Genomic DNA, 23,854 nt, shown 5'->3' with positions numbered 1-23,854 from the left:
GCAAAAAACATTTTTTTTAATATACAAAGAAAAAACAGTACACAGTCGCCGTGATAAGTACGTTTAACTAATTGTGTTAATATGCGTAGATTGCCTACTCTCAAAGTCATGTATTATATTATTGAGTCAATAATATAATACATTAACCGTGCTTTACCTGAACCTCATCATGAGAGGATGGGAGGATTGTAATTTCCCGTGTTCACTGAATGCAACAGAGGCAAGACACCAGACCAACCAGAGAGTTAAATGGAAATAAACATCTGTCTTATTGGCTGACAGGTACCTATCCTGTGAGCTGTGACAATGTTTAAAATAAACTGTCAGTCGGACTCAGAGTTTTTGAAGATGGACATAAGAAAACATTTTCTTAAAAAAGACGACAATTCATGGTGGCTCAACAACCCCAGAGCCACCACTTGAGCCAGGTAAACAAGGTATGTAAATGTCAGTAAACTTCCAAGTTATGCGAACATGTAAGCAAAGAATAAATTACAGCTACGTTGACGTTACTTTGAATCGCGGGGGTAAGCTAAACCGTTAGCAAGTAGCTATAGCTAGCCAGATATTAAATAAACACTTTGTCATACAATCTAAATGTTATGTTTTTTAGCGTTTCAAAGAAAGCTCTCTGGGAAATGTTGACTTACTCTTCGACATGAAGCTAGAAGCTACCTTACAGTACACAGTTGATCCGGAGTCCTGTCAGTTAAAGTGTTTCATAGTTAGCTTAACTAAGCATCAACCTAGCACTGAAATACATGGATGTTATGTGACAGTATTTCTGAGAAAAAGTCAGCTGAAATGGTGGCATAGTTGCCACTGTGTGTCAACAGCATGTTTGAACGTATTTGCAGCAGTAAATGTTGCTGTTTGGCCACTGACGTTGCCATAACAACACCTGCATTTAAATGTGCAACCTCTTTTTGTGACAGATTTTTGCAAGAAATTATAATTCTTCTGAATGATATTCCTATTGACAGCTAGTTTCTATGTGAACATTATGAGATGGACAGCCAGAGAGAATAAATGAAAAACAGTTATGAAATACTATATGACAAAACAAGAATACAGTTTAAGTGATTTGTAAAATATCCATAAAGAAACATCTGTTTACAGTTCTGTTTCATATGGGTGTTGAGAGATGTATCCATAGATCTCTTAAATTTGCTATCAAAGTGCACCAGATTGATGCTTTTAACTTCAATATTAAAAAAAAAAAAGATCCAGGGGGAGCATGCCCCCGGACCCCCCTAGAGGAGGTGAGGACCCCCCTTAGAGGAGGTTAGGTCCACGGTGTTTACATGCTTATGTATACAATATGTGTGCTTATGCTAAAATCATAAGACAAAAGTTGGTTCCGTGTTGTGTGTAGTGAGAACACGCTAGAGTGAGGGGGGCCCCCCAAGCCAAAGCTCGCTTAGGGCCCCCAAAAGTCTAGGGCCGGCCCTGCCGATCGATATCGGCCGATATTCACTCTCTACCGATCGATCGGTGCCCTCTAAACATGCCGATCACGAGAGCCGATCGCATGACGTAAAATGATGACGTGAAATACATAACACTTTTTTTCTCTGGACGCAGCAAAATAAACTGACAAAATGGCTTCACCAGTCTGGCATTATTTCAAGGTGTCCGAAACAGACATTAAAATAGCGGTATGCAAGGAGTGCGCAGCAGAAATCCCCCGTGGTGGAACAAAACAACGACATTTGAATACCACAAATTTAATTCGACATTTGAGAGTTCATCACATCAAAGTATACGGCGAGTATGAAAGGCAAGTCAGCGCTAAGTCAGTAAAACATCCGTCATCCACTCAGTTGACAGTGAGTGAAACATTTAAACGGCAGGAACCCTATGGCAGGGACAGCAAGAAGTCAAAAGAAATAACAGCAAAGGTAATGGAATTCATTGGACTTGATCACAGCCTCTGCGATGTCTTAAATGACCACATCGTGAACATCGAGTATTATGTTGTCAAATCAATTTCCCGCCGCGGCCAAAATGAGCTTTCCTTTCTCCCTCATAGACACAGTCACACACGCAGGCACACACGCAGGCACAAACGCAGGCACACACGCAGGCCCCGTCTAACTTGCACACAAACATTACACACATGCACAGTGACAGAGAGCAGGGCTCGACATCATAGGCGAAGTTTGGGGGGGTTCCCGGGGTGCCCGGCACCCCCTGGTGGCCGGAATCTTTTTTTTTTTTTTTTTAGTTATGATGTACAGATAGTAGGTGGCCTAGATAAATATAACTCTGGAACGCTATATCAATAAATGCAAACTCAATAAACATAATACATTTAAATCCACAAACATATTGTCTCAGTGTGTACTGCTGTCAGAGACAGAACATTACTCAAAAATGAGTCTACACAGACGATCTGTGCAGCTGCTGCGCCCTCACACGCTGCACGCACATGCGCACTTTGAGCACTCAAATTCAGACAAGTCGAGTCTGCCAGCCGCCAAAACCTGACAGGAGAAGACTAAAAAAATGGATATACGCAGGTTCTTCGCAACCAAAACAACTCCAGTTTCGGATTCAAGTTCCAGCGCCACCGTTGCTGCCACCCAAGCTGCACCTGCTCCGGACCCGCCAGTCCCGCCTCGCCCGTCGACCAGCCACCACATCTTGGCGCCGGTCGGCACCGCAGCTCCCGCCGCTTGCAATCCCTGTGAGACAGCCTCTGATGGCGGTCAACTTCCCAGTGACCTAGGAGATAAAAGTGTGGGCCCCAAACAGCCAGTGCTTCCCGTTTTCCCAAGACACAAAATTGGAGATAGAAATCGTTGCTTTTCTGCATTCTTTTATAACAAGCATCCGTGGCTGGAGTACTCGGTTTCAAGGGACGCAGTGTTTTGTTTTTGTTGCCGCCACTTTTCCAAGGAGATTGGAGAGGAGGAAGACACACTAGCTAAACAAGGCGGGCGATATTGGAGTAAGCTAACTGAGAGGCTGATAAAGCATAGCTCTTGTGAAAAACACAAGGCCTGCATGAGACTGTGGGAGGGCTACAAGGAAACTGAAAAGCATGGATCTGTCAGAGTCCACTTGTCAACCAGTCACCAGAACACAGTGGATAAAAACAGGGAGTATTTGACAAAGGTCGTGGATGTCGTTAAGCTGCTGTCTCAACTGGGCCTCCCTTTCCGTGGACATCGGGAAATACAATGGAGAAAAAAGGAAATACAAGAAAATAAAAATGAAAAAAAGCACACAAATACAGTCGATACAGAAACAGATAAAAGCAAGCCGGATGATGATGATGAAACAAAGGGAAACGTTTTGAGTCTGTGCGACTTCCTCGGCAAGTATGACCCAAGTTTCCACAAAATGCAGGATGAGAAGTACTTTAATTGTACAAGTCCAGATTTTCAAAACGAGGTCATCTCTTTGTGTGCAGAGCTAGTCAGAGAGGAAATAGCAAATGCAGTGCGTGAGACTGCTTTTTTCACGGTTATCGCGGATGAGGCCAAATCATCAAAGTCTGAACAACTGTCTGTGTGTATCAGATATGCAGAAAAGCTACAGGTTAAGGAGCGATTAATCTGCTTCATTGACTGCTCTGCCTCCCGAGATGCTGCTGGGATTGTTGAGGGTATCAAGAAGGGGTTGGAGTCATGTGGACTGCAGGACGTCCCAATAGTCGCACAGTCGTATGATGGGGCCTCAGTTATGTCTGGGCATTTAACTGGAGTGCAGCAGCGTATCAAGGAAGATTACCCCTTTGCCATCTACGTACACTGCATGGCCCATAAACTTAATCTGGTCCTGGTGGAATCATGCACAGTCAACAGAGACATCAAAATGACGTTAAATGTTATTGATAAGCTGTACTCCGTGTTTTCAGAACCAAGCAACCACCACAGGTTTCTGGCGATGCAGAAAACACTCGAGATGAAGGCAAAGGAAATTGGGCAACCCAGTGACACGCGTTGGGTGAGCAAATGGCGATGCGTCTTTGCGGTTAAATCACATTATGTGCCTATCACACGCTGTCTGAAGGAGATGGTGGATGAAGGAGAGAAATGGTCAGTGGAAGCAAGTGGGTTGTATAATCACATGACCAAACCTGGCTTCATCGCCTGCCTCATTATCCTTGAGGACCTACTGCGGGTTGTGCACGTTGTTCACAAGAAACTTCAGTCCAAATCCACAACACTTGCAGATGCTGCCTCCACGATCAACAGTCTGAGAGCACACTTGAGGGAACGCAGAGGAGAGGAGGAAGGTTGGCAAGACATATGGAGCCAGATCAAGCAGTTTGGCGAGGACGTCGGCATGCCAGTTGCCACTGCAGAAAGTGACCCCCCCTCCATGGCAAAGCGAAAAAGAAGTTCAAGACCCCCTTTGTCGCTTTACCAGTATGTAGTGGGGGCCACACTTGGGCAGCGCCAACGAGATGAAAGGAATGAGGAAATAGACGGACAATTTGAGGCTCACGCCATCTACTGTCATTTATATCTCCCTGTGCTGGACAATATGATGGCCGAGTTGGACAGACGGTTTTCAGGTGAAGCCATGGAGCTTGCAGCGGCATGTGATGCTGTGATAAAGTGTGAGAAGAAAGGCATTGAACCACTTCTGAGAAAATATGCAAGCCTCAAGATCGTCCATCCACAGCTGGTGACAGCAGAAATGGACCTGATAAAATGTGCTGTCCAATCTCCCATTAACCTGAAGGACCTGCAAAACGAAGTGAGCAAGGAGAGCTATCCAAACTTCTTCCCATTACTCCAGCTTGCACTGACACTGCCCATTGGATCAGCGACATCAGAGAGAAGTTTCTCAGCAATGAGGAGGATCAGAAACTGGCTGAGAACTACAATGATCCAGGAGAGATTTTCTGATCTGGCCCTGCTGCACATTGAGGGAGATTTGACTGCAAAACTGTCAGTTGAGAAGATAGTGGACATCTATGCCAGCCGGAAAAAGAGGCGCCTGATGCTTCACTAGGTAAGCCGTTCATTCAAATTATTTCGTTTTGTTGAGCTTAAATGCGTGATTGCGCAGCATCTGCATTCGGGGATAGCCAGCTGCAGTAAGCAGCAGACACCGCTCCACGCTCAAACCAAAATCCTCCAAATCCTCCCGTTTGCGTTGTGCTCACATGCTTCGGTCCTGCTAGCGGCCGCTGCTGACAGTTGTGGGGCAGAGACGCTGAATGCATGGAGATCATAATCACTAGATGACGGTGAACAAAAGTCATTACTTTGTTAGTTGGCTTTGTTTTCATCGCTGAAATTAGGTCAAAATGTGATAAAACTGCTGTGCTTATATCCTACAGTTATTAGTTAGTATGCCTATACAGTTCATTAAAAAGTGTGTGAGCATTGGGGAACATTGATCCTACAGACCTCTGTGTTATAGCCTAATTATAGCAGCAGTATGTGCCGCAGCAGCCGTTTTATTTTGCGGCGAGTTCCGCTGCCATAGTAATTTCATCTATTGGGCATATTAGTTATGAAAACACACCTGCAGTAGCCTGTAGGCTATCCTGATCAATTTTCATGTATGAATCCTTGTGTTGCAGCCTATAGCTATACATTACATTTGTAGTTATTTTTTGGCACCCCCAACCTTAAAGTTCAAACTTCGCCCATGCTCGACATTATAAATGGCCCGCTGGCTCGGAAGCACTATTTAGACATCCCGGGCCAGCATAACGTACTTTCCACTTGCCCGCTCTGGCCACTAAAAATATTGCTTAAAAAAAAAAAAATTGTCCTGTGGTATAGGTATTTTGACAAGCAATGTTGTTAAATTGTTTCGTTTATTAACGCTACAAGATAGCGTTTCGTGAGGCGGTTGTCGTTGTTGGGTGAAAAGCAAACAGCTGTTTACTGCGGAGCCAGCGCGAGCAGGCTCCCGTTTGTCCGTGAGCGCCGGGCAAAAACTATCTTCAAATAAAAGAAAGTCACCGGAGGAGTTAAAGGAGAGTGACGAGGGAGAGAAAGTTTCAGCCAGCTTGATCGATGGAGTTGTTTTCTAGTGGTGCAGTGACGCGTCCTAAAACCCTTTTATAATCTATCGATTAGATTTATGATTCGAAAATTATAAAAGTAGGGTAGACATGTGGATATTATCCGGCTGAACAAAACGTGCATTTATCAAACAGGTTTGTTTTCCACAGACCTTATTTCCAGCTATTTTCCAAAACCCTACGGAGAAATCCCATTGCTTTTTTGTCGAAGGAACCAGCACCTTACTTCCTGGTTTTAGGACGCGTCACTGCACCTCTCAATATGATGCCAATTTAAACAAGGTCTTCTGTCGGCTCTGTAAATCAATGCCGACCTATGGTGACAAGTAAGTGAAGAGTAGAAAATATAAAAGGTATTGGCTATAGGGAAATGTCCCAGCAGTTTAGGAGAATGAAGGTTCTAATCTAATACATAGCCATTACATGTCTTACTCCTGATAATGACAGGAAGACAGAAAGCGCATTATACTAATAATAATAATACTACTCATAATAATAGCAGACATTTTTGAACAATGACCACAATAGCATTATTTTAATAAACCAAATATGAACAATTGAGGAAAATGAGGAAGAACTGATGATTCAAATGTTGTAGTACAAGTAGTAATGTAGTTAGTGCATAAATTACTATTGCAACAAATGTGTTAATTTTCTTCATTATTAGTCGATTTTTTTAATGCAGACATATGTTGCAGGGACTACTAGAATCATCATACTGGCGTGACTGTAAACATCAAGGGGTTAAATAAAAAAAATGTATGTGTTTTAGAGGACATTTCAGAAAATCGCGATATATATCGTATATCGCGATATAATCAGTAAATGTCGCGATATCATTTAGAGACCATATCGCCCAGCCCTACCTTGGATCCACGCTATACCCTTCTAGGGCGTAAATATTTCACAGACGTATGCCTGCCGCAATTATACCAAACAGTGACATAGACACATAGAAACATAGACAGCATTTTAAAGGACAATGTCACATCAGTTAGTTTTACCAGTGACATCTGGAGCTCGAGTGCATGTCCCATGTCCATGTTAAGTTTAACTGTGCACTTCATTGATCAGGACTTCAAACCACACAACGTTGTTCTTCAGTGTCAAGAATTCCCAGGGTCACACACAGCGGAGGCTCTGGCTGCTGCATTCCGTGAGATGTTCCGATCCTGGGGAATTCCCACAGCAAAGGTCCACGTTATTCTAAGGGATAACGCAAAAAACATGGTAAAGGCCATGATGGATGCAAATTTACCCAGCCTATCCTGTATGGCACACACACTCCAGCTCGTTGTGAACGAGGGAGTATTGTCACAGCGAAGCATTTCTGACATGACAGCTGCAGGGAGACGGATCGTCGGTCATTTTAAACATTCAACATTAGCATACTCACGACGCCAAACTATTCAGCAACAACTTGGCCAACCTACAAAAAGACTACAACAAGATGTAGCCTCAAGGTGGAATAATACTTTGTATATGATGCAGAGTTTACTTGAACAGAAACGGGCACTATCTGCTTATGCAGCTGACTATGACCTGCCTTCAACACTTGCCAGCCATCAGTGGAAATTGATTGAAAATATGTCTTCCCTCCTCACACCATTCAAAGAGCTAACGCAACAGATCAGCTCATCAACTGCATCTGCTGCAGATGTTATACCATCCATTAGAGCTACGCGTCTCCTTGAGACAACAGCTGAGACGGACCATGGCGTGAAAACGTCAAAAGCCACCTTGTTGGAAGCGATCCAGAGGCGATTCGGTGACATTTGGTCTCAGCACCTGTATGCAATTGCCACACTTCTGGATCCGAGGTGAGAAAACAAATAGACTTAGGCCTACTTCGTAAATATGTATGTTATGCAGGCCAAATAACACAAAAAATAAGTATGCTATTGGTAAAAGGAATGCTATAAGTTCAATTTTCTTAGAATTAATTAAAAAAAAACACTTAAGAGTTGTGCATTGTAGGCTATATTTCGGCTATAAACCTGAAAATAACCTAACCTGCAGAAATACATAAAATAAATAATAATGTTGTTTTCTGTTTCGTTTTTGGGTTAAAAAGGTACAGAGACCGATATTTCCCAGACGCACTCAAGCCACAGCTACGTGTTCCACTTCTCCCACGAAGCGGACAGCCGCTTGTTTTTTGGCAAGACAATAAAAGCCGCTTCCCTGCACTCGCAGAAGCTGCACGAGCCTACCTCAGCGCGCCGTGCACAAGTGTAGATAGCGAGCGACTTTTCAGCACAGCAGCGAATTTTGTAGATGAAAAGAGGAACAGGCTGACTTCCAAAAATGTGGAGATGCTTATATTCATAAACAAGAACTTGCCGTTGATGCGCATGAAGTAGGCCTAAAGAATAGCCACGGCAGGTTGTAAAAACATGTAGGCCTACATGTTGAGGAGGAATGTTTTATATTATTTGGCTATAGTCTTTCGTTGTTTCCATTTAAATATTGTCTACATTTGAAGTAGGCTTATTTTTAGAAAGGCCCTGTAATTTGTTCCGTCTATTGAAATGTAGGTTTTGTTCCTTCTATTGGCATTGATTTGTATTGCCTTTATATAGGCTATAATGGTTTCTTTTGATTTGAAAAATAGTGTTGAGCAGTGCCAGAGCTCTCAAGCATTTCACTCCATTCACACGCTCACACGCCACACCTTGTATTCCTCACGCAGAGATTTTCTCACACAGAGATTTCTTTCCAGGGTACCGCCCACCAAGTTGCGCCGCAATTTTGTAAACAAATTAGGCTTGTTGGGAACTTTGAGGGGTGCCAGAAGTTGGAGTACCAAACACCGCTGCCAAAATCTCACTCTGAACTCTGTTCAAAACTTGAGATCCCTGCAGTACACATTTTGCTTTTATTCCATAGGTAGGCTAACATATTTGCTATAGGCCTACTGCACTTTAGCCGAGCATAGGCTATTATTATTAGTTTCTTCTATCTACATGCCCTGAGAATGGAATGTTCAGAGCTCTCAAGTCTCACGCAATTGGCGTGAGACACACGCATCTCACTCCATTCACACGCTCACACGCCACACCTTGTATTTCTCACGCATAGATTTTCTCACCCAGAGATTTCTTTCCAGGGTACCGCCCACCAAGTTGCGCCGCAATTTTGTAAACAAACTAGGCTTGTTTGAGACGCGTGCACTCCACTAGCACCCCCCCCCCCTCCCGTTGACATCCGCGATACAGAGGGCTTCATGGGAACTTTGAAGGGAGCCAGAAGTTGGAGTACAAAACACCGCTGCCAAAATATCACGCTGAACTCTGTTCAAAGCTTGAGAGCCCTGCATGTTGGATATGTTCGTTGCCTTCCGATAAATAAACAGTTGTCAATTCATGCTTTCAGAGGTCTTAATTATATTTCTGCAATGCTGTGTTAAGAATAGTTACTTTTATTGCTCTAAATAGTAAATAAATATATAATGTATGCTACAGAGTTTCCGTCAGAAAGCTCTCCCGGATCTCCGCCCCGCGGTGACTGACCGGTGACACACACTTCAAGCTAGACCTAACACACGTAGTCTAGCTATTTTATCTACCTCTGGAACAACCTAAACTAATTATAAATATATTTATTCTTCACTGTCGGGTCACTACTGGATCAGTGAGCTGCACGAGATACGGGCTGTCAGAAGAGAGAGAGAGGGGGAGAGAGGAAACGAGCGCAATTCCGCTCATTTCTCCCGTGTTATTATTATATATTTATATACAGTCTAGGTATATTATCCAAAGTTATTAGTTCATGTAAACTTGAATAATGTACTTCATTTGAATGTAATAATTATGTTGGCTGTTTGTGGAAGCGCCAGTGAATGAGCCCCATTAACTGAGTTTTAAACAACACTTTAAAATGGAAGATCCCGCCCGCTCACTCGTTCGGATCGGCGATCGGCCGATACTGATTCCGGCGATCGGAGCATCTCTAATACACACTGTTAATACTGCTCACAGGCTGCTAGTGTATTCATACCCCTCACTGTTTATTCATCATTCAATTTATTCTATATTTTATTCTGTAGATTGTGTACATTACTTTTCACTTTACTGCTTGTTGCACCGTTAGAAGCTAAACTGCATTTCGTTGTCTCAGTACCTGTAATCTGTGCAATAACAACAAAGCAGGCATCTTTATTGTAGCCTCAACAATCAAGTTCTAAGTAGTGCAATATGAAATAAAAACAACTACACTCTTTTGGCAGTGTTGTGGTGCCGAGAGATGGGAGTCGGAGGCGGGGTATCAAAGGTACAAGCTAGACTTTTATTTAGCATCTGAAAACCATTGTAAACAACTTCATGCCCGGGAAGCGAAGACCGGTGGAAACAGGAAGTCCGGTTCACTAAAATGTCCGTGCAGAACAATACCCCAACCCATAGACCCGTGGGTGAATAATGTCAATCACCACAGTGTACACATGAACAACAACTACACTATTTTAGCAGTGTAACAATTAAACAAGAACTACACTCTTTTGGCAGTAACAATTAGATAAATAATAAACTGTCAGACTGACACTGAAGACAAACAAACTATTTTCAGCAATCAATCTGTTTAGTTGACTCTGGGTGACATGTCCGATTTTAAAAAAATAGTTTTTTGGCTGTTTAGATGGTGTTGCTCAATCTGGGTCACTGCCGGTGGTTGAGATGGTGGGGTCTTTGGCGACTAGTTTTATAGCCCCATGTACATTAATTAGGTGCTTCAGGAGATTGGCTTTGCTGTTTTTCGATGTGGACAATGCTTTCTGTCCTGCACACAGTTTACATTTGACCATAACATTTTGTAAGTCCTTTATCCCCACAAATTGAAAATAGTGGTTATATCTCCAAGTTGTAAATGCGCTGCTGCTCTCGCTGATACTTGCATCTGCCGTAGTGTGTGTGCTGGTGGTGGGCGTTGCCGTGTATGGCCCTTTCTCATTTAATCAAATCCCCCTCCTCGACTCCTCGACTCCTCGGTCCTCCGGTAGTGACCCGGAAACGAATTTCAGCTCGCCATGTTGAAGGACATCTCATTTCTCTAAATGCACTTCGAGGACCGAGGATCGAGCGTCGAGGAGGCTCTCTGGAGGAGCTCTAACCGAGGATACACTGATGGGTCCTCCACGGTCCTCCACGGCTCCTTCGTAGATGCATTTCCGGGAACAGAGATGTTTCAAAGAGTCGTGACTTATCTCAGCCAATGGCAGCTCTGCATGCATCCCCTGGATATTATTTTATTAACTGCTCTCATCACGACGCGATGTTTACAGTGAGAACAGCTGTGAGGTCCGTGCAGATCAGCGGAGCAGTGTGTAAGATATATATCACTCAGTATAACAGGCCTACTCTTTATTTGCTTTAGATTAGTAGATATCTACAAACAAAGAGGCGATATTTTTCTAAAATATGGACGTCTCTTTAAAATGACCGCTCAGAGAAGAGGAGTTCTCATTTCTCTAACCGCCTGCCCCTTACGAAAATTAACTATAGTATTACTATAGTATACTATAAGAGTTGTATAGTATCCTATAGTACGTTTGTAGAGTTCTATAGTATTTTTCACCAGCTATCGTATTACTATAGTCTTTTCTGTAGTGCCATTTTACTAGCTATAGTAGCCCTATAATATTTCAATAGTAATACTATGTATCTAGATCTTTGTAGTATTCCTATATTATTTTAAATAGTATAACTATAGTATAATATATAGTGTTTCTGTAGTTGTTTTTTGAACACACTGTAGACCACTCCTATAGTAATAGCATGATATTGTCATAGTGAATGCATATTATTATATAGTGTTTGTAAAAGTATTACCATAGTGGTTTTTTTGGTGTTTCTGTATTAAGACTATATTATTTTAAATAGTACTACTGTATTTTAATATTTAGTGTTTCTGTAGTTGTTTTTTGAAGACACTATATAACACTCCTATAATAGTATGATATTGTCATAATGAATGCATATTATTACCATAGTGTTTGTAAAAGTATTACACTCCTAGAATGAATGTGACATTTTTTTTAACACATTGCTGTGTCAAAGGCAATTCAACACATTCAGTGTAATTTCTTAACTATTTTACACACACATGTGTGTACATAGAAAAAATAAAAATGCACATAGTCAACACATTAGTGTTGACTAACACTGGGCTAACATTGGGCTAACATTGGGCACTAACATTGGGCACTGTCCTGCCCAATCACGGTTGAGTTATTTCAAATGTATCATTTTTCAACTGTTCAACTGTCAATCAAATGTCCCCACTGCCATTTCACCTCTGGCTGCTGTGGAGGATGGATGTCAGCCAGCGGAGGAGAGTCTAACTCTAGGTAAGTTATACAGAAACAAAACGTTTTTAACAAAGTGAGCAGATATATTGTCATAATGTGAGCAAGCTAGGGGTCTAAATACATATTTTTAAACTTAAATAAATATGTTTTGCCAATGTTGAACAGCTTACTATTGTTTGAGTTTAGCTGCCTGGATGACAATTATTTTCCTTTAGGCCGTTCTTCTTCTTTTTTATTATATTTATTTTATCTTAACTTAATGTAGCTTACTCTCTTTTCTGTGATCATTCTTCAATCGGCATTATATTGATAGCATTAGCAGCTATATGTTTGATGCTATCTAGCTACTTTGGCTAGGTTTCATTGTTCGGCCAGATGTGGCGAGAAAGTGCGAGTGAGGCTGCGTTGATATACAGTCTCTTACAGTGCAAATACGTAACTTACTCGCACTAAAGTTATTTATTAGTAGTACGTGTACACTACAGTTTACCTGTTTCTGACTAAAACATCAGCCACTACTCTCTACTTGCAAATATTATATTGTGTCGAAGGGAGATTTCATATCTGCCTCTTGTCGCTAAGGCAACTGTGTATGTGAGACGCAGCGTCACGCACAGCAGTTAGGCCTTCCCGATTTGATTGGTCGGAAGGGAAGGGCCGGCGGGCTTTCCTTCCGACCAATCAAATCGTTGGAAGGGAAGGCCGGCGGGCTTTCCTTGACATGTCCCTGATACAGCGGACTGCGGGTGTAGTATAGAGTGAGTGTAGCGTGCAATACTGTGTTTCACCACACATTAATTTAGAGTGGCGCTGTTTCAGTCTTTGTAAAATACTCACTGACAACAGCGGAGAGATGTTTTTAAATACAAATAAAAAATATAAAGAAATACCCAGCCTCCAGGAGAAAACGCCACTGGAGGCTGAGCAGAATCTCCCCTGTGCTTCTCGAGAAGTTGTCTTTATGGGTGAAGTTAATCAACTTAAAATGACCATACTGCTTATAATTCATATAAGGTGTGTATTAATGGGTTTAACTAGAAGATGATAGATGATGGCATTTAATTTAATCTGGCATAATATGATTAGTCAACATCAGGATGAATTTGTCTTTTTCTTATAATTACAGGAAGCGGGAATGAGCTGCAGGAATCTGTTAAAGTCCGAACAAAAAGTAAATTAAAAGAAAAATCTACAGTGTCCAAAGCACAAACCATCTCCTGGAAGTAACAGATGAATTTGGATTTGTCCTTGATAGGATTTTAAAATACAACACAGACTTCAAAGAGTTTATAGATGTTGATAGAAGTGAGAATCAGTAACTTTGACAGATTCCAAGTGCACTTTTCTGAAGCACCGGATCTTCAGCCTGTCCTAAGAGAAGTCTGTCAAACTCAGGTATACATGTACCTTGCTTGTTAAATTGTGTTTCAAAAAATCACAGGCCAGAACTTTACTTTGTGCTGTGCTTGCTCTTATTGTTTTGTTCAGCCAACAACCAGTTCTTCGGAATGGCCTAACTGATCTACTTGAGAAGAAAATTCCAGAAGTATTTGATGAACTGCAAAATGGCATTCTTACCGAGAAGACCAACCTCAAACTTGTCAGAGTTTGCATCTCTGACTTGGTAGAGAGGCATGGGTTGTAAGTATATGAATGTGAAATGTGTCTGCATATAGGGGTTGGGACACTTTTTCCCTTAATTTCATTGCCCAACCATTTCTGTTTCAGGCCTGAAATTGTTCTTGTAATTTTTTTACATTTAAGTTATTCGTATTCATATTCTGTGAACAATGTATTTTATTTTGTTAATAAAGTCCCTATCTTTCAAATTGAAACTGCTCTGCCTGCTAACTTTTATTTGTTGATACCATACTTACTATAGAGATGAATACATCATTATTAAAGCTAATTAACTATAGATTCACTATAAGATCACCATAGCCAACTCTATAGTATTACTATAGTAATTTTCTGTAGTGTGTTCCAAAAAACCATAGAAATAATATAGAAAGCAGTCAAAGCACTATAGTGATACTACATAAAACTCAATAGTATAGCTATAGTAATTTCCTATAGTGGCCGAAAAACCATAGAAATACTACAGGAAACACTATAGTATAACTGTAACTTCACTATAAGATCTCCATAGCCAACTCTATAGTATTACTAAAGTAATTCTCTATAGTGTGTCCCAAAACACCATAGAAATACTATAGCAGTTTTTTGTGGTATTTCTATAGTAATTTTTAATAGTAATACTATAGTGTTTTTTCGTAAGGGGCTGCTTCCCCTCCTCTCTCCTCGGCTCCCCTCCTCGGCTCCTGTGGGCGGGACTAAGTCTCGAGGATAGGAGTCGAGGAGGGGAGTTAGAGAAATAAGAAAGGGCCTATGTGTGTGTGTTAGCAAGTGTTTGTGTGTCTGTGTATTTTCCCCATAAGGCAAGACCCGCCCAACTCTGTCTCTGATTGGCTTACCCTGAAATGTTACCCCGCGTTAACCAATCATCACTCCTCTCTGGTCACTTTCACTTTTCCATGGTACTGTGAGAGGACATCGCTGTATTCGTCTGTAAATTACATCCGCAGGGGGATTCGGTTCACTTGGATCACATAATGTAACGCGTTAACGCACCCATTTAAATCACAGTAACTACAGATAGAGCGATTCATTTCGGACAGTTTGAAACGCGAGGGCCGTGATTGGTACGGGATCTGCCCTCGCTCAAGGGAAAACCTCCAGCTTGACTTGAGACCGCCCCCGTGATAGATAAATGTATTTATAATGAAGCCAGCTGCAATGGATCATTGATCCACCAGGAGGTGCAGTGGGGTTCCACACTGGAGCTCATGTGAAATAAAGTCAGATACAGTACGCTGGATGTACAGCGGAACTTTGTTAAGATCCATATGTCACGGATATCATACTCTGTGCTAAATAAGAGACATGTAATCATTTACAAAACATCAACATGTTGTTATTTAACAAAATAATGTTGTTTAGTCGAAAAAAACGAACGGGAGGAAATGCAGCCCGGCTCTCGATTTTTAATCCTAATTTAATCATCATCTTCACCACGATCATTTATGTTTATGTTCGCCGAATTTACATGTAATCACTGACACATATGAATATACTGTATTCAACTTCATTAAAACGTTATTAACGTGCCTAAACTCAGTAATTTACTTAAAATATTTATATTTTAATGGGGCCTCGTCCGCATTGGGATCTTGAGCATGTAGGGTGTTATTTTCCCCATAAGGAACAAGTCGCTGCAAATTATCCCGCTTATTACATGGCCACATTCTCAACAAAGTAATGACATGACTCCCAATATTAATTGAAATGCTTTTATGGATTTAGAAAATGTTTTTATTGATTTAAAAAATAGTTGTATGCAGGCCTGGAATTTCGTCATTTTAGGGGCAAGGCCACTTGGCCTTTTGAGTTGTCAATTTTTTAAGGGCACAAAGGCCAAAAGCCAGGGCACCAAGGCCATAAATTAAAACAATGATTTAACATACGATATGAAGTGACTACGATTGTATATGCATTTACAATACTTTTATATATATTTATTAAGCATTCAATGGACACCAAATTGCAATTAAACACATTCTTTATTAAAACTACAAAGGATTCTTATAGCACAGACATGTTTGGCTCACTGTGAGACTGTGGTAGTGGGCCTACGTCAAGGTGCGTCCTTATTCTGAGTCACTTGAAGATGGAGATGATGACGAGTCAGGGAGATTTGGACTTTTGGGGTTCCTTTGACCATAGGAATGAATATTGGGTCTCCTTTTGTTGATGCCAGCTGCCCACCATCTTGCCACAGCTTCATCACTTTGATATTCAGCAGGAGCACAACCCTGGGATTTGATGAGGAGTAGATCTTCAATTGTTGAAGTGTGCAGGCTTAAACGCCAATCGCCCTGCATTCTCTTCATTACCGTTTTGAAAATTGGGCGATATAAACGAGCAGCAAACTTTGAACTTCCGTCTGCGATCGCCGGTGGTCAAATAAGTCTGCACAGAGGTCTTTGACAGCTAACAACACAGCGCTAACTGCCTAGCACTAGATAATAATAAAAAAAGAACACAACTGCAACATAACTTATCCAAGTAGTAACAAAAACACTTCAAAATATTATAATTATGCATTACCATACGAGCAAGAAATAGTAATGTTATCCATAAAATTACACTTAAAGCTGGACAAATGAAAAACTTAACGGCAAACAGGATCATCACAAAACCATACCTCACCTCAGCCTTTTCTTGAGCGGAGAATCAGCTAGCTAGGTCCTAGACCGGCCTACGCACACGGACGCGTGAGGGGGTGGGCGGAGATAGGTCCTAGACTGATGTCAACTGTCATCATAGACCGTCCGAGCGGTGCATTCCAGGCTCAAATCAAGCGCTTAAATCAAAAAAAATGTCCTCCTTCAAAATATGCTGGTGTTGAAGCCGTGTCAGAAAAGAGGCAGACTGCTAAACCACAAAACTTAGTCAGAGAGGGCATCAAGGCCACTGTGGCCTTATGGCAGATATCATTTTTAAGGGCACAAGGCCAAAGTGGGAGGCCACGGCCCTCGTGGCCCTCGTGAAATTCCTGCCCTGGTTGTATGTATTGATTTAAATTGACATGCATCCGCTAAGAAAAATAGTCCGTTGTTACCATTTTTTAAACAGTCTGAATGAAACGGCAGCTTGCAGCTGTGTATTTACACAATTCAATTCAATTCAAAACCTTTATTTATTCAGGTGAAAACCCATTGAGATCATTGGCCTCTTTTTCAATGGTGACCTGCTGCAAGTAGGTTCCAACATGAATACAAACATGACAGAAAAACAAAGAGGACATCATATGGCATATTTACATTGACTACAGTTTGTATAGCTAGTAGCATTTACAGATACCAACAGTTTCCGATTGGATAGCATCTATCCTTGCTTTAAAAACATGTAATGGAACCAAACTGCTCAACTTCCATTCCTTTTGCAGACTGTTCCAAGTTAGCGGAGCTGCGCATCTAAAAGCTGTATTCCCTAAGACAGTCCTAGCAGTTGGCATTTAATACAACCACAGTATTCGATCTCAAGCAGTAGCCATTTACAATACGCCGTGAGATCAGGGAGCAGATGTAGGATGGAAGTTTCCCTAACATTGATTTGTAAATAAAAAGATACCAGTGATTGAGCCGCCGTACAGTTATTGAAAGCAAACCTGCCCTTGCATACAGGGTAGAATGATGGGTTAATGCTTTACAGTTTGTCACAAATCTCAGTGCACTGTGATAGGCGGCATCTAACTTGATCAGGTAATTGGCCGGTGCATTCATATAAAACAGAACACCATAGTACAGGTAAAAAGGTCACAGTGACTAGCCTTTTCCTGGCCTCAAGTGAGAAACAGGACTTGTTTCTGTAAAAGAAAACCTAGCCTAACCCTCAGTTTTTTTAGCAGGTTATTGACATGCAGTTTAAAAGAGAGACAGTCATCAAGCCAGATACCAAGGTATTTGTAACAGGTAACCACTTCAAGTTTTATTCCTTGCGTAGTTACAATATCTAAAACAGGCTCTGGTATCTTTTTAGCTTTTGAAAAGAGCATTACCTTGGTTGTATCCACATTTAAAATAAGCTTTAGTTCAGAGAGCTGAGTCTGAACAGTGTTAAAAACAGCCTGTAATTTAACAACCGCCTCCTTAATGGAGGTACCTGCACAATACATCACGGTATCATCCGCATACAAATGTAAAGTAGCTTCATCCACATTTTCACCTAACCTGTTGATATATATGGAGAATAAAAGTGGACCTAAAACAGAACCTTGTGGTACACCATTAGAAATGTTTAACCACTCAGAAGACAGCCCATCAAAGTGAACACATTGGGACCTTTCAGAGAGGTAGTTCACAAACCACCCCACTGCATGGCTGGATATGCCAATACTGAGTAGCCTCTGCTTTAAGATCGATGATCAACGATGTCAAACGCTTTGGAAAGGTCAATAAACAGAGCTGCATAACTCTGCTTATTATCTAAAATACTAGTAATGTCATTCACGACTTTCATTGTCGCAGTGATGGTGCTATGTTTCTTTCTGGAGCCTGACTGATGTTTAGACAGGATATCATTTTTACATAAAAACTCCTTTACTTGCTCACTCACTCGTTCGAGCACTTTAGCCAGAACTGACAATTTAGAGATTGGCCTATAGTTATTTAAAATAGTTGCCTCCCCTCCTTTCAGTAAAGGCAAGAAATAACTAATGGCCCATCAACCACAGCTCTCTCCCCCCCTGATCTTTCTTCTCCAGCAGCTAAATCAACTGTAGGTTACTCTGAGTGACAAGCTTACAGTTAGTGACGTAACAACACTATAAAAGCTGGTGGGTTGAAAGCAATACGGTAGGTAAAAACAACTAGAATAATTGTGATTTATTTATTGTGGCTTTTATGTTTTAGGTATAAAATGTTATATAATTCAGGCTTATAATTATTAGGTTTTGTGCGCTGTGATGATTCGGCTGTTCCTTTAGTAATGAATATTAAATGTTGTGAGGAAATCTTTCCACCAATAATTCCAATAAGTAATCCAAAATGTATTCACTTCAGGTTACGAAAGTAACTAATCAGATTAGTCGTTTTTCAAATGTAACGCGAGCTGAATAAAGTTAGCCTACTTGATTTTAGTATTCTGATTTATGTATTCCGTTACAACCCAACCCTGAGTAGGACACATACTGGGGATTTCAGAATGGTACTGGATTTTGATTTATTGTATTGGCTTCATATCGCAATAGCCTATATTCCAGAAGTCTGAAATGCAAACAATTTCCCACATTAGGGCAATTCACCATACAGTACAGAAGAAATAAAAAGAGGAAACAATTGTATATGTCTACCATTTATTTTTACGAGTGTAATATTGTTAAGATATGTCAAAGATAGGATCATACATTTACATAACATCTCCATGTTTTTATTTAACAAAATATTATATCGTAAAAAATCGGAATCTTATAATGTATACAAACACATAGGCTATCTGCGGCCTATCTATGCCTATCTGCGGCGGAAACCAGGGTGAGGTGTTTCTGGATCCGTTTTCCGTGGGCTCCTCAGTCTCTCGTTTACCCGGTTCCTAATTTTATGCCACTGGTCCGTGGTCAGGCCTGGGAACCGACGGGAGACACTGGACTCAAGTGTCTGCCTTACATTGAGGGGAAGGGGCATTTTCCCTTTGCTCCCGCTCCAGTTAGTTATTCTAACCATGTTCTCATATGTTTCAAATGGCAACATGGCCATGAACATATCCCCCGCAAATTTATCAGGGCGACGCTGTCCCTTTTGGAAGCAGTCCTCGAAGAACATTTCCTCGCGATCCGAGGAAACTGCCCTGGTGATGGTGGGCGCATCAGGTGAGCGCACATCAGGTGTGGGCGCATCAGGTGTGGGCGCATCAGGTGTGGCCGACGGTCGTGTTGTTGCTGCGGACCCCGGAGTGACCGCTGGATTGGCCGCTGGCACTGTCCGTATGGGAGCGGCCGGAATTGGCACATCTGGCTTTATAGGCTGTGGGTCTGCGTCTTCCACATCGAACCCAAACAGTCGCCTGGGTTGGTAGGCGCTCGTGTTCAGCTGCTGCAGTTCCAACCTCATGGCAGCCCGCTCCGACTCTGCAGTCTTCTGTGCCAACGTAATGGCAGCCCGCTCCGACTCTGCAGTCTTCTGTGCCAACGTAATGGCAGCCCGCTCCGACTCTGCAGTCTGCTGCATAATCCTCATGGCATCCCGCTCTTGAATCAGGTCGGACACTTGTGCCTCCGTGGCGGTCAACCGGATTTTAAGTGCACGAATTTCTGCGTCACCCAATCTAGCCGTGCACGAAGCAGACGCCGGGAGCAGAGCAAGTGTGATGGCCTGATAGGAAACAGAAAAAACAATATGAATACCAGTGGTCACATGGAAATAAACAATATATTGTATAGCAGAGAAATGGTGTAAGTATTAATGATTGACAATGAGGGCCAATAGTACGTACCGCTTTCTTTTTAACAAGTCTGACTTTGCTTGTTTATTTTGGCGCAGGAGACGGCTTCACTTTTTTTGCAGCCACCAGCGGGGCGGACTATAGGAATTAGGAATAAAGAATATAACACAATTAGACATAAGCACAAGTGAAATTAACAAATAATCACACATACAGTAGGTCTAAAGGGCAGAGTATAGGTTAGGCCTATTTACAATCTGTCAGCTCACCTGTGCAAGACGTTTTCTCCGGGTCTGGTAAAAATTGCTGGAATCCATTCTGCAAAAAAAGAGGTTGTGCGTTCTTCCTTGATTCACAAAAAAGACGTTGTGCCAAAAGCAAGTTATGCACTCTATTTATCTGTGAATCGTACATGGTGTTCGTGCACCTGGATTGCTATTGGTGCGTCTATAGACGCACCAATAGGATAGCTGTATACAGCCGCACCTACTTTTGTTGGCTACTAATTTGCGTAACCGGCTTATTACGTATTACTATTACAGCAAGGATGACACGCATCAACCGAGAGAGGTCCCAGGAGATTCGTGTCATGCGGGCAAATGGAAAATCAACAAGAGAAATCCAATAACTTTTTGCAAGCCTTGGCATAGAAGTTTCACAAAGCACTCTGCGAAACCACTTTCAGGAGAAACCACCCCGCCGCTCAGGTCCAAGAAAACTCCAACAGTAAGTAGCCTACCTTATTTAATAGTATAGCACGTAACGTAAACAGCTGATACTGTATGTGACAGTTCTGCATTTCCCTGATGGCTTTTGTCTTTTTCTTTTATAGCAATATCGTGACTGCGATCGAGAATGCGACAGAAGCTGACGACGAGCTCTCGGCTCATGGTGTAAAGCGGAAAATTCAGGCGGACTTTGGGGTTTCGCTAGGACTGAGCAGCATACGCAAGGCCAGGAGAAAACTTGGCTGGAAATATGGCAGGACCCGTTTCACTCCATCACAACAAAGAAGCAAGGCTGAGACAAGCCCTCCAGTGGATCGAGTCTGGGGAAACGTGGCATGATGTGCTTTTTACGGATGAATCCACAATAGCTCTGGAACACTTTGCAAGGTTCAGTTTCAACAAGAAGGACCATTCTGTTGCAAAGCCTCAACCAAAACATCCAATAAAGTTGCATGTCTGGGGATTGATTTCGCGCCACGGTCCAGGCCCTTTGGTTATCTTTGAAGGAATCATGGACAGAATCTACTTTGAAGACAGTATCATCAAGGAAGCTGCAGGTCCATACATCAGGGAACATTTTGGGTCAGATCACCGCTTCTTCCAAGACAATGACCCGAAACACAGCGCGGCTGCAGCTGGAATTGCGGCGGAGGAAATAAACTGGATTAAAACTCCACCCGAATCTCCGGATTTGAATCCCATCGAGTTGGTCTGGCACTTGATGAAAGACTACATTCGGAAGGAGGCTAAACCAGGCTCGAAGCAGGAGCTGATGCAAGCGATAGAGGATTTTTGGAAGACAAGACTGACCCAAGACACCTGTAGTCGACTGATTACAGGCCTCAATAAAGTTCTGCCATTGGTTGTGCAAAATAAAGGTGGACATAGTGGAAAGTGAAATTGTCATTGTTCAATAAAAATACAAAATAATGTATCTGTGTACGTGTTTTACTGTACTTATCTGCATGCACCTATCAAGCATTTAATTAAAGAATGGTGATATACACAGTGATAGATGTTAAGAACTAACGTTTATAATAATAAATAGCCTAGTATTTATCCATATTCATAATAATATTTATATCTTCAACTTTTACTTAAAAAAGGGCTTCTACTGTACCTAATTACCTTAACACTAGAACCGCCAGAGGTTTTTGTATAGGCCTATCTAAACCCGTCAAATCCCGCTATTAGAATGCAATGTGTAACAACATAGGGTGCTACATAACACACTTTCAGGAAAAGTCACGGACTGGGAGACTTTAATATTTTATTGAAACAAAGTTACATTGCACACACACAACACACATCACACAAATTGACCCGATTGGCGGTTCTAGTGTTACATAAACTCACTAATTAATGAAACCAGTTCAATACGCATTATTCTTATTCTTATCATTCTTTATGAGCGCAGAAATAGTCTTAAAATCAGATCTGTTTTTTAAATGAAATCTGACGCCAGGCAGTTAGCTCTGATCACCTATGATAAATGCACCACACCTAATCGCTGGCCATTCAGCCACAGAGCTCCCTCTATACAAATCAAACTGTAGATGGTGTGAAAGCACCTATTGTTTTAATTAATGGTCGGAATGTGACCTGTGAGCCTTCTGAATTACCATGGGAGAGCACATTCTAAACTAAAATGTTCAATCAATAAAGTAACATCTTATCTTATCTTAATAATATCTTCATATTAATAATAATAATAAATCATACAGTATGTGTCCGAAAGGGAGAAGGAGGAAGCAAACACAAAAATATACAAAAAATATACTGCATATTAAAGCAAATGATTGTAAAGGTAAAAGTATGAGCATAACAAATAAAGAAGTGTAATGTAAACCTTTACATTATTATTATGATTATTTAATATATAAAGACTATATATTATTGAATTACAAGATTAGATATACTTTAGTTGATCTAAACTATTGATGTGTTCAAATGCTCTTCAAAACACAACTGAAAGTGCTGGAAAAGTTGTCTTTCTGTATTTGTGAATGAAGCTTAAAATCAGACCTGTTTTTTAAATGAAATCTGACGGCAGGCAGTTAGCTCCATGGGCGAAGTTTGAACTTTAAGGTTGGGGGTGCCAAAAAATAACTACAAATGTAATGTATAGCTATAGGCTGCAACACAAGGATTCATACATGAAAATTGATCAGGATAGCCTACAGGCTACTGCAGGTGTGTTTTCATAACTAATATGCCCAATAGATGAAATTACTATGGCAGCGGAACTCGCCGCAAAATAAAACGGCTGCTGCGGCACATACTGCTGCTATAATTAGGCTATAACACAGAGGTCTGTAGGATCAATGTTCCCCAATGCTCACACACTTTTTAATGAACTGTATAGGCATACTAACTAATAACTGTAGGATATAAGCACAGCAGTTTTATCACATTTTGACCTAATTTCAGCGATGAAAACAAAGCCAACTAACAAAGTAATGACTTTTGTTCACCGTCATCTAGTGATTATGATCTCCATGCATTCAGCGTCTCTGCCCCACAACTGTCAGCAGCGGCCGCTAGCAGGACCGAAGCATGTGAGCACAATGCAAACGGGAGGATTTGGAGGATTTTGGTTTGAGCGTGGAGCGGTGTCTGCTGCTTACTGCAGCTGGCTATCCCCGAATGCAGATGCTGCGCAATCACGCATTTAAGCTCAACAAAACAAAATAATTTGAATGAACGGCTTACCTAGTGAAGCATCAGGCGCCTCTTTTTCCGACTGGCATAGATGTCCACTATCTTCTCAACTGACAGTTTTGCAGTCAAATCTCCCTCAATGTGCAGCAGGGCCAGATCAGA

At 41.5% G+C, this 23,854-nt stretch overlaps 2 protein-coding genes and 1 long non-coding RNA gene across 5 annotated transcripts in view; 2 read left to right on the top strand and 1 right to left on the bottom strand.

The window, feature by feature from the left end:
* The window catches only part of spire2 (spire-type actin nucleation factor 2), a 189,957-nt gene that overhangs the window by 104,361 nt on the left and 61,742 nt on the right, over positions 1 to 23,854 (top strand). The gene's annotated exons all lie outside the window — the stretch shown is intronic.
* Positions 12,294 to 21,963, top strand: LOC307039634. 3 transcript variants are annotated; one of them, XR_013808312.1, is made up of 5 exons: positions 12,294 to 12,341; positions 13,429 to 13,697; positions 13,791 to 13,943; positions 20,846 to 21,029; positions 21,136 to 21,963. It is a non-coding gene; the product is annotated as an uncharacterized lncRNA (long non-coding RNA). The 3 variants fall into 3 exon arrangements; XR_013808313.1 differs by having other exon boundaries at positions 20,846 to 21,963; XR_013808314.1 differs by lacking the exons at positions 20,846 to 21,029; positions 21,136 to 21,963 and adding an exon at positions 14,031 to 14,137.
* On the bottom strand, positions 14,249 to 20,826 carry LOC307039632 (uncharacterized protein). The gene is made up of 2 exons (XM_079681890.1): positions 20,355 to 20,826; positions 14,249 to 20,233 (listed from the first exon to the last, which is right to left on the bottom strand). The coding sequence occupies exon 2, from the start codon at positions 20,096 to 20,098 to the stop codon at positions 19,376 to 19,378; it is 723 nt and encodes a 240-aa protein (XP_079538016.1). The 5' UTR covers positions 20,099 to 20,233; positions 20,355 to 20,826; the 3' UTR covers positions 14,249 to 19,375.

This window comes from Notothenia rossii (assembly GCF_949606895.1).
Source record: "Notothenia rossii genome assembly, chromosome: 5".
NCBI lineage: Eukaryota > Metazoa > Chordata > Actinopteri > Perciformes > Nototheniidae > Notothenia > Notothenia rossii.
This window is presented reverse-complemented; position numbering and strand designations above follow the sequence as displayed.

Coding starts and splice junctions, on each gene's coding strand:
- LOC307039632 (XM_079681890.1), bottom strand. CDS start 20,098: ATGAGGATTATGCAGCAGACTGCAGAGTCGGAGCGGGCTGCCATTACG.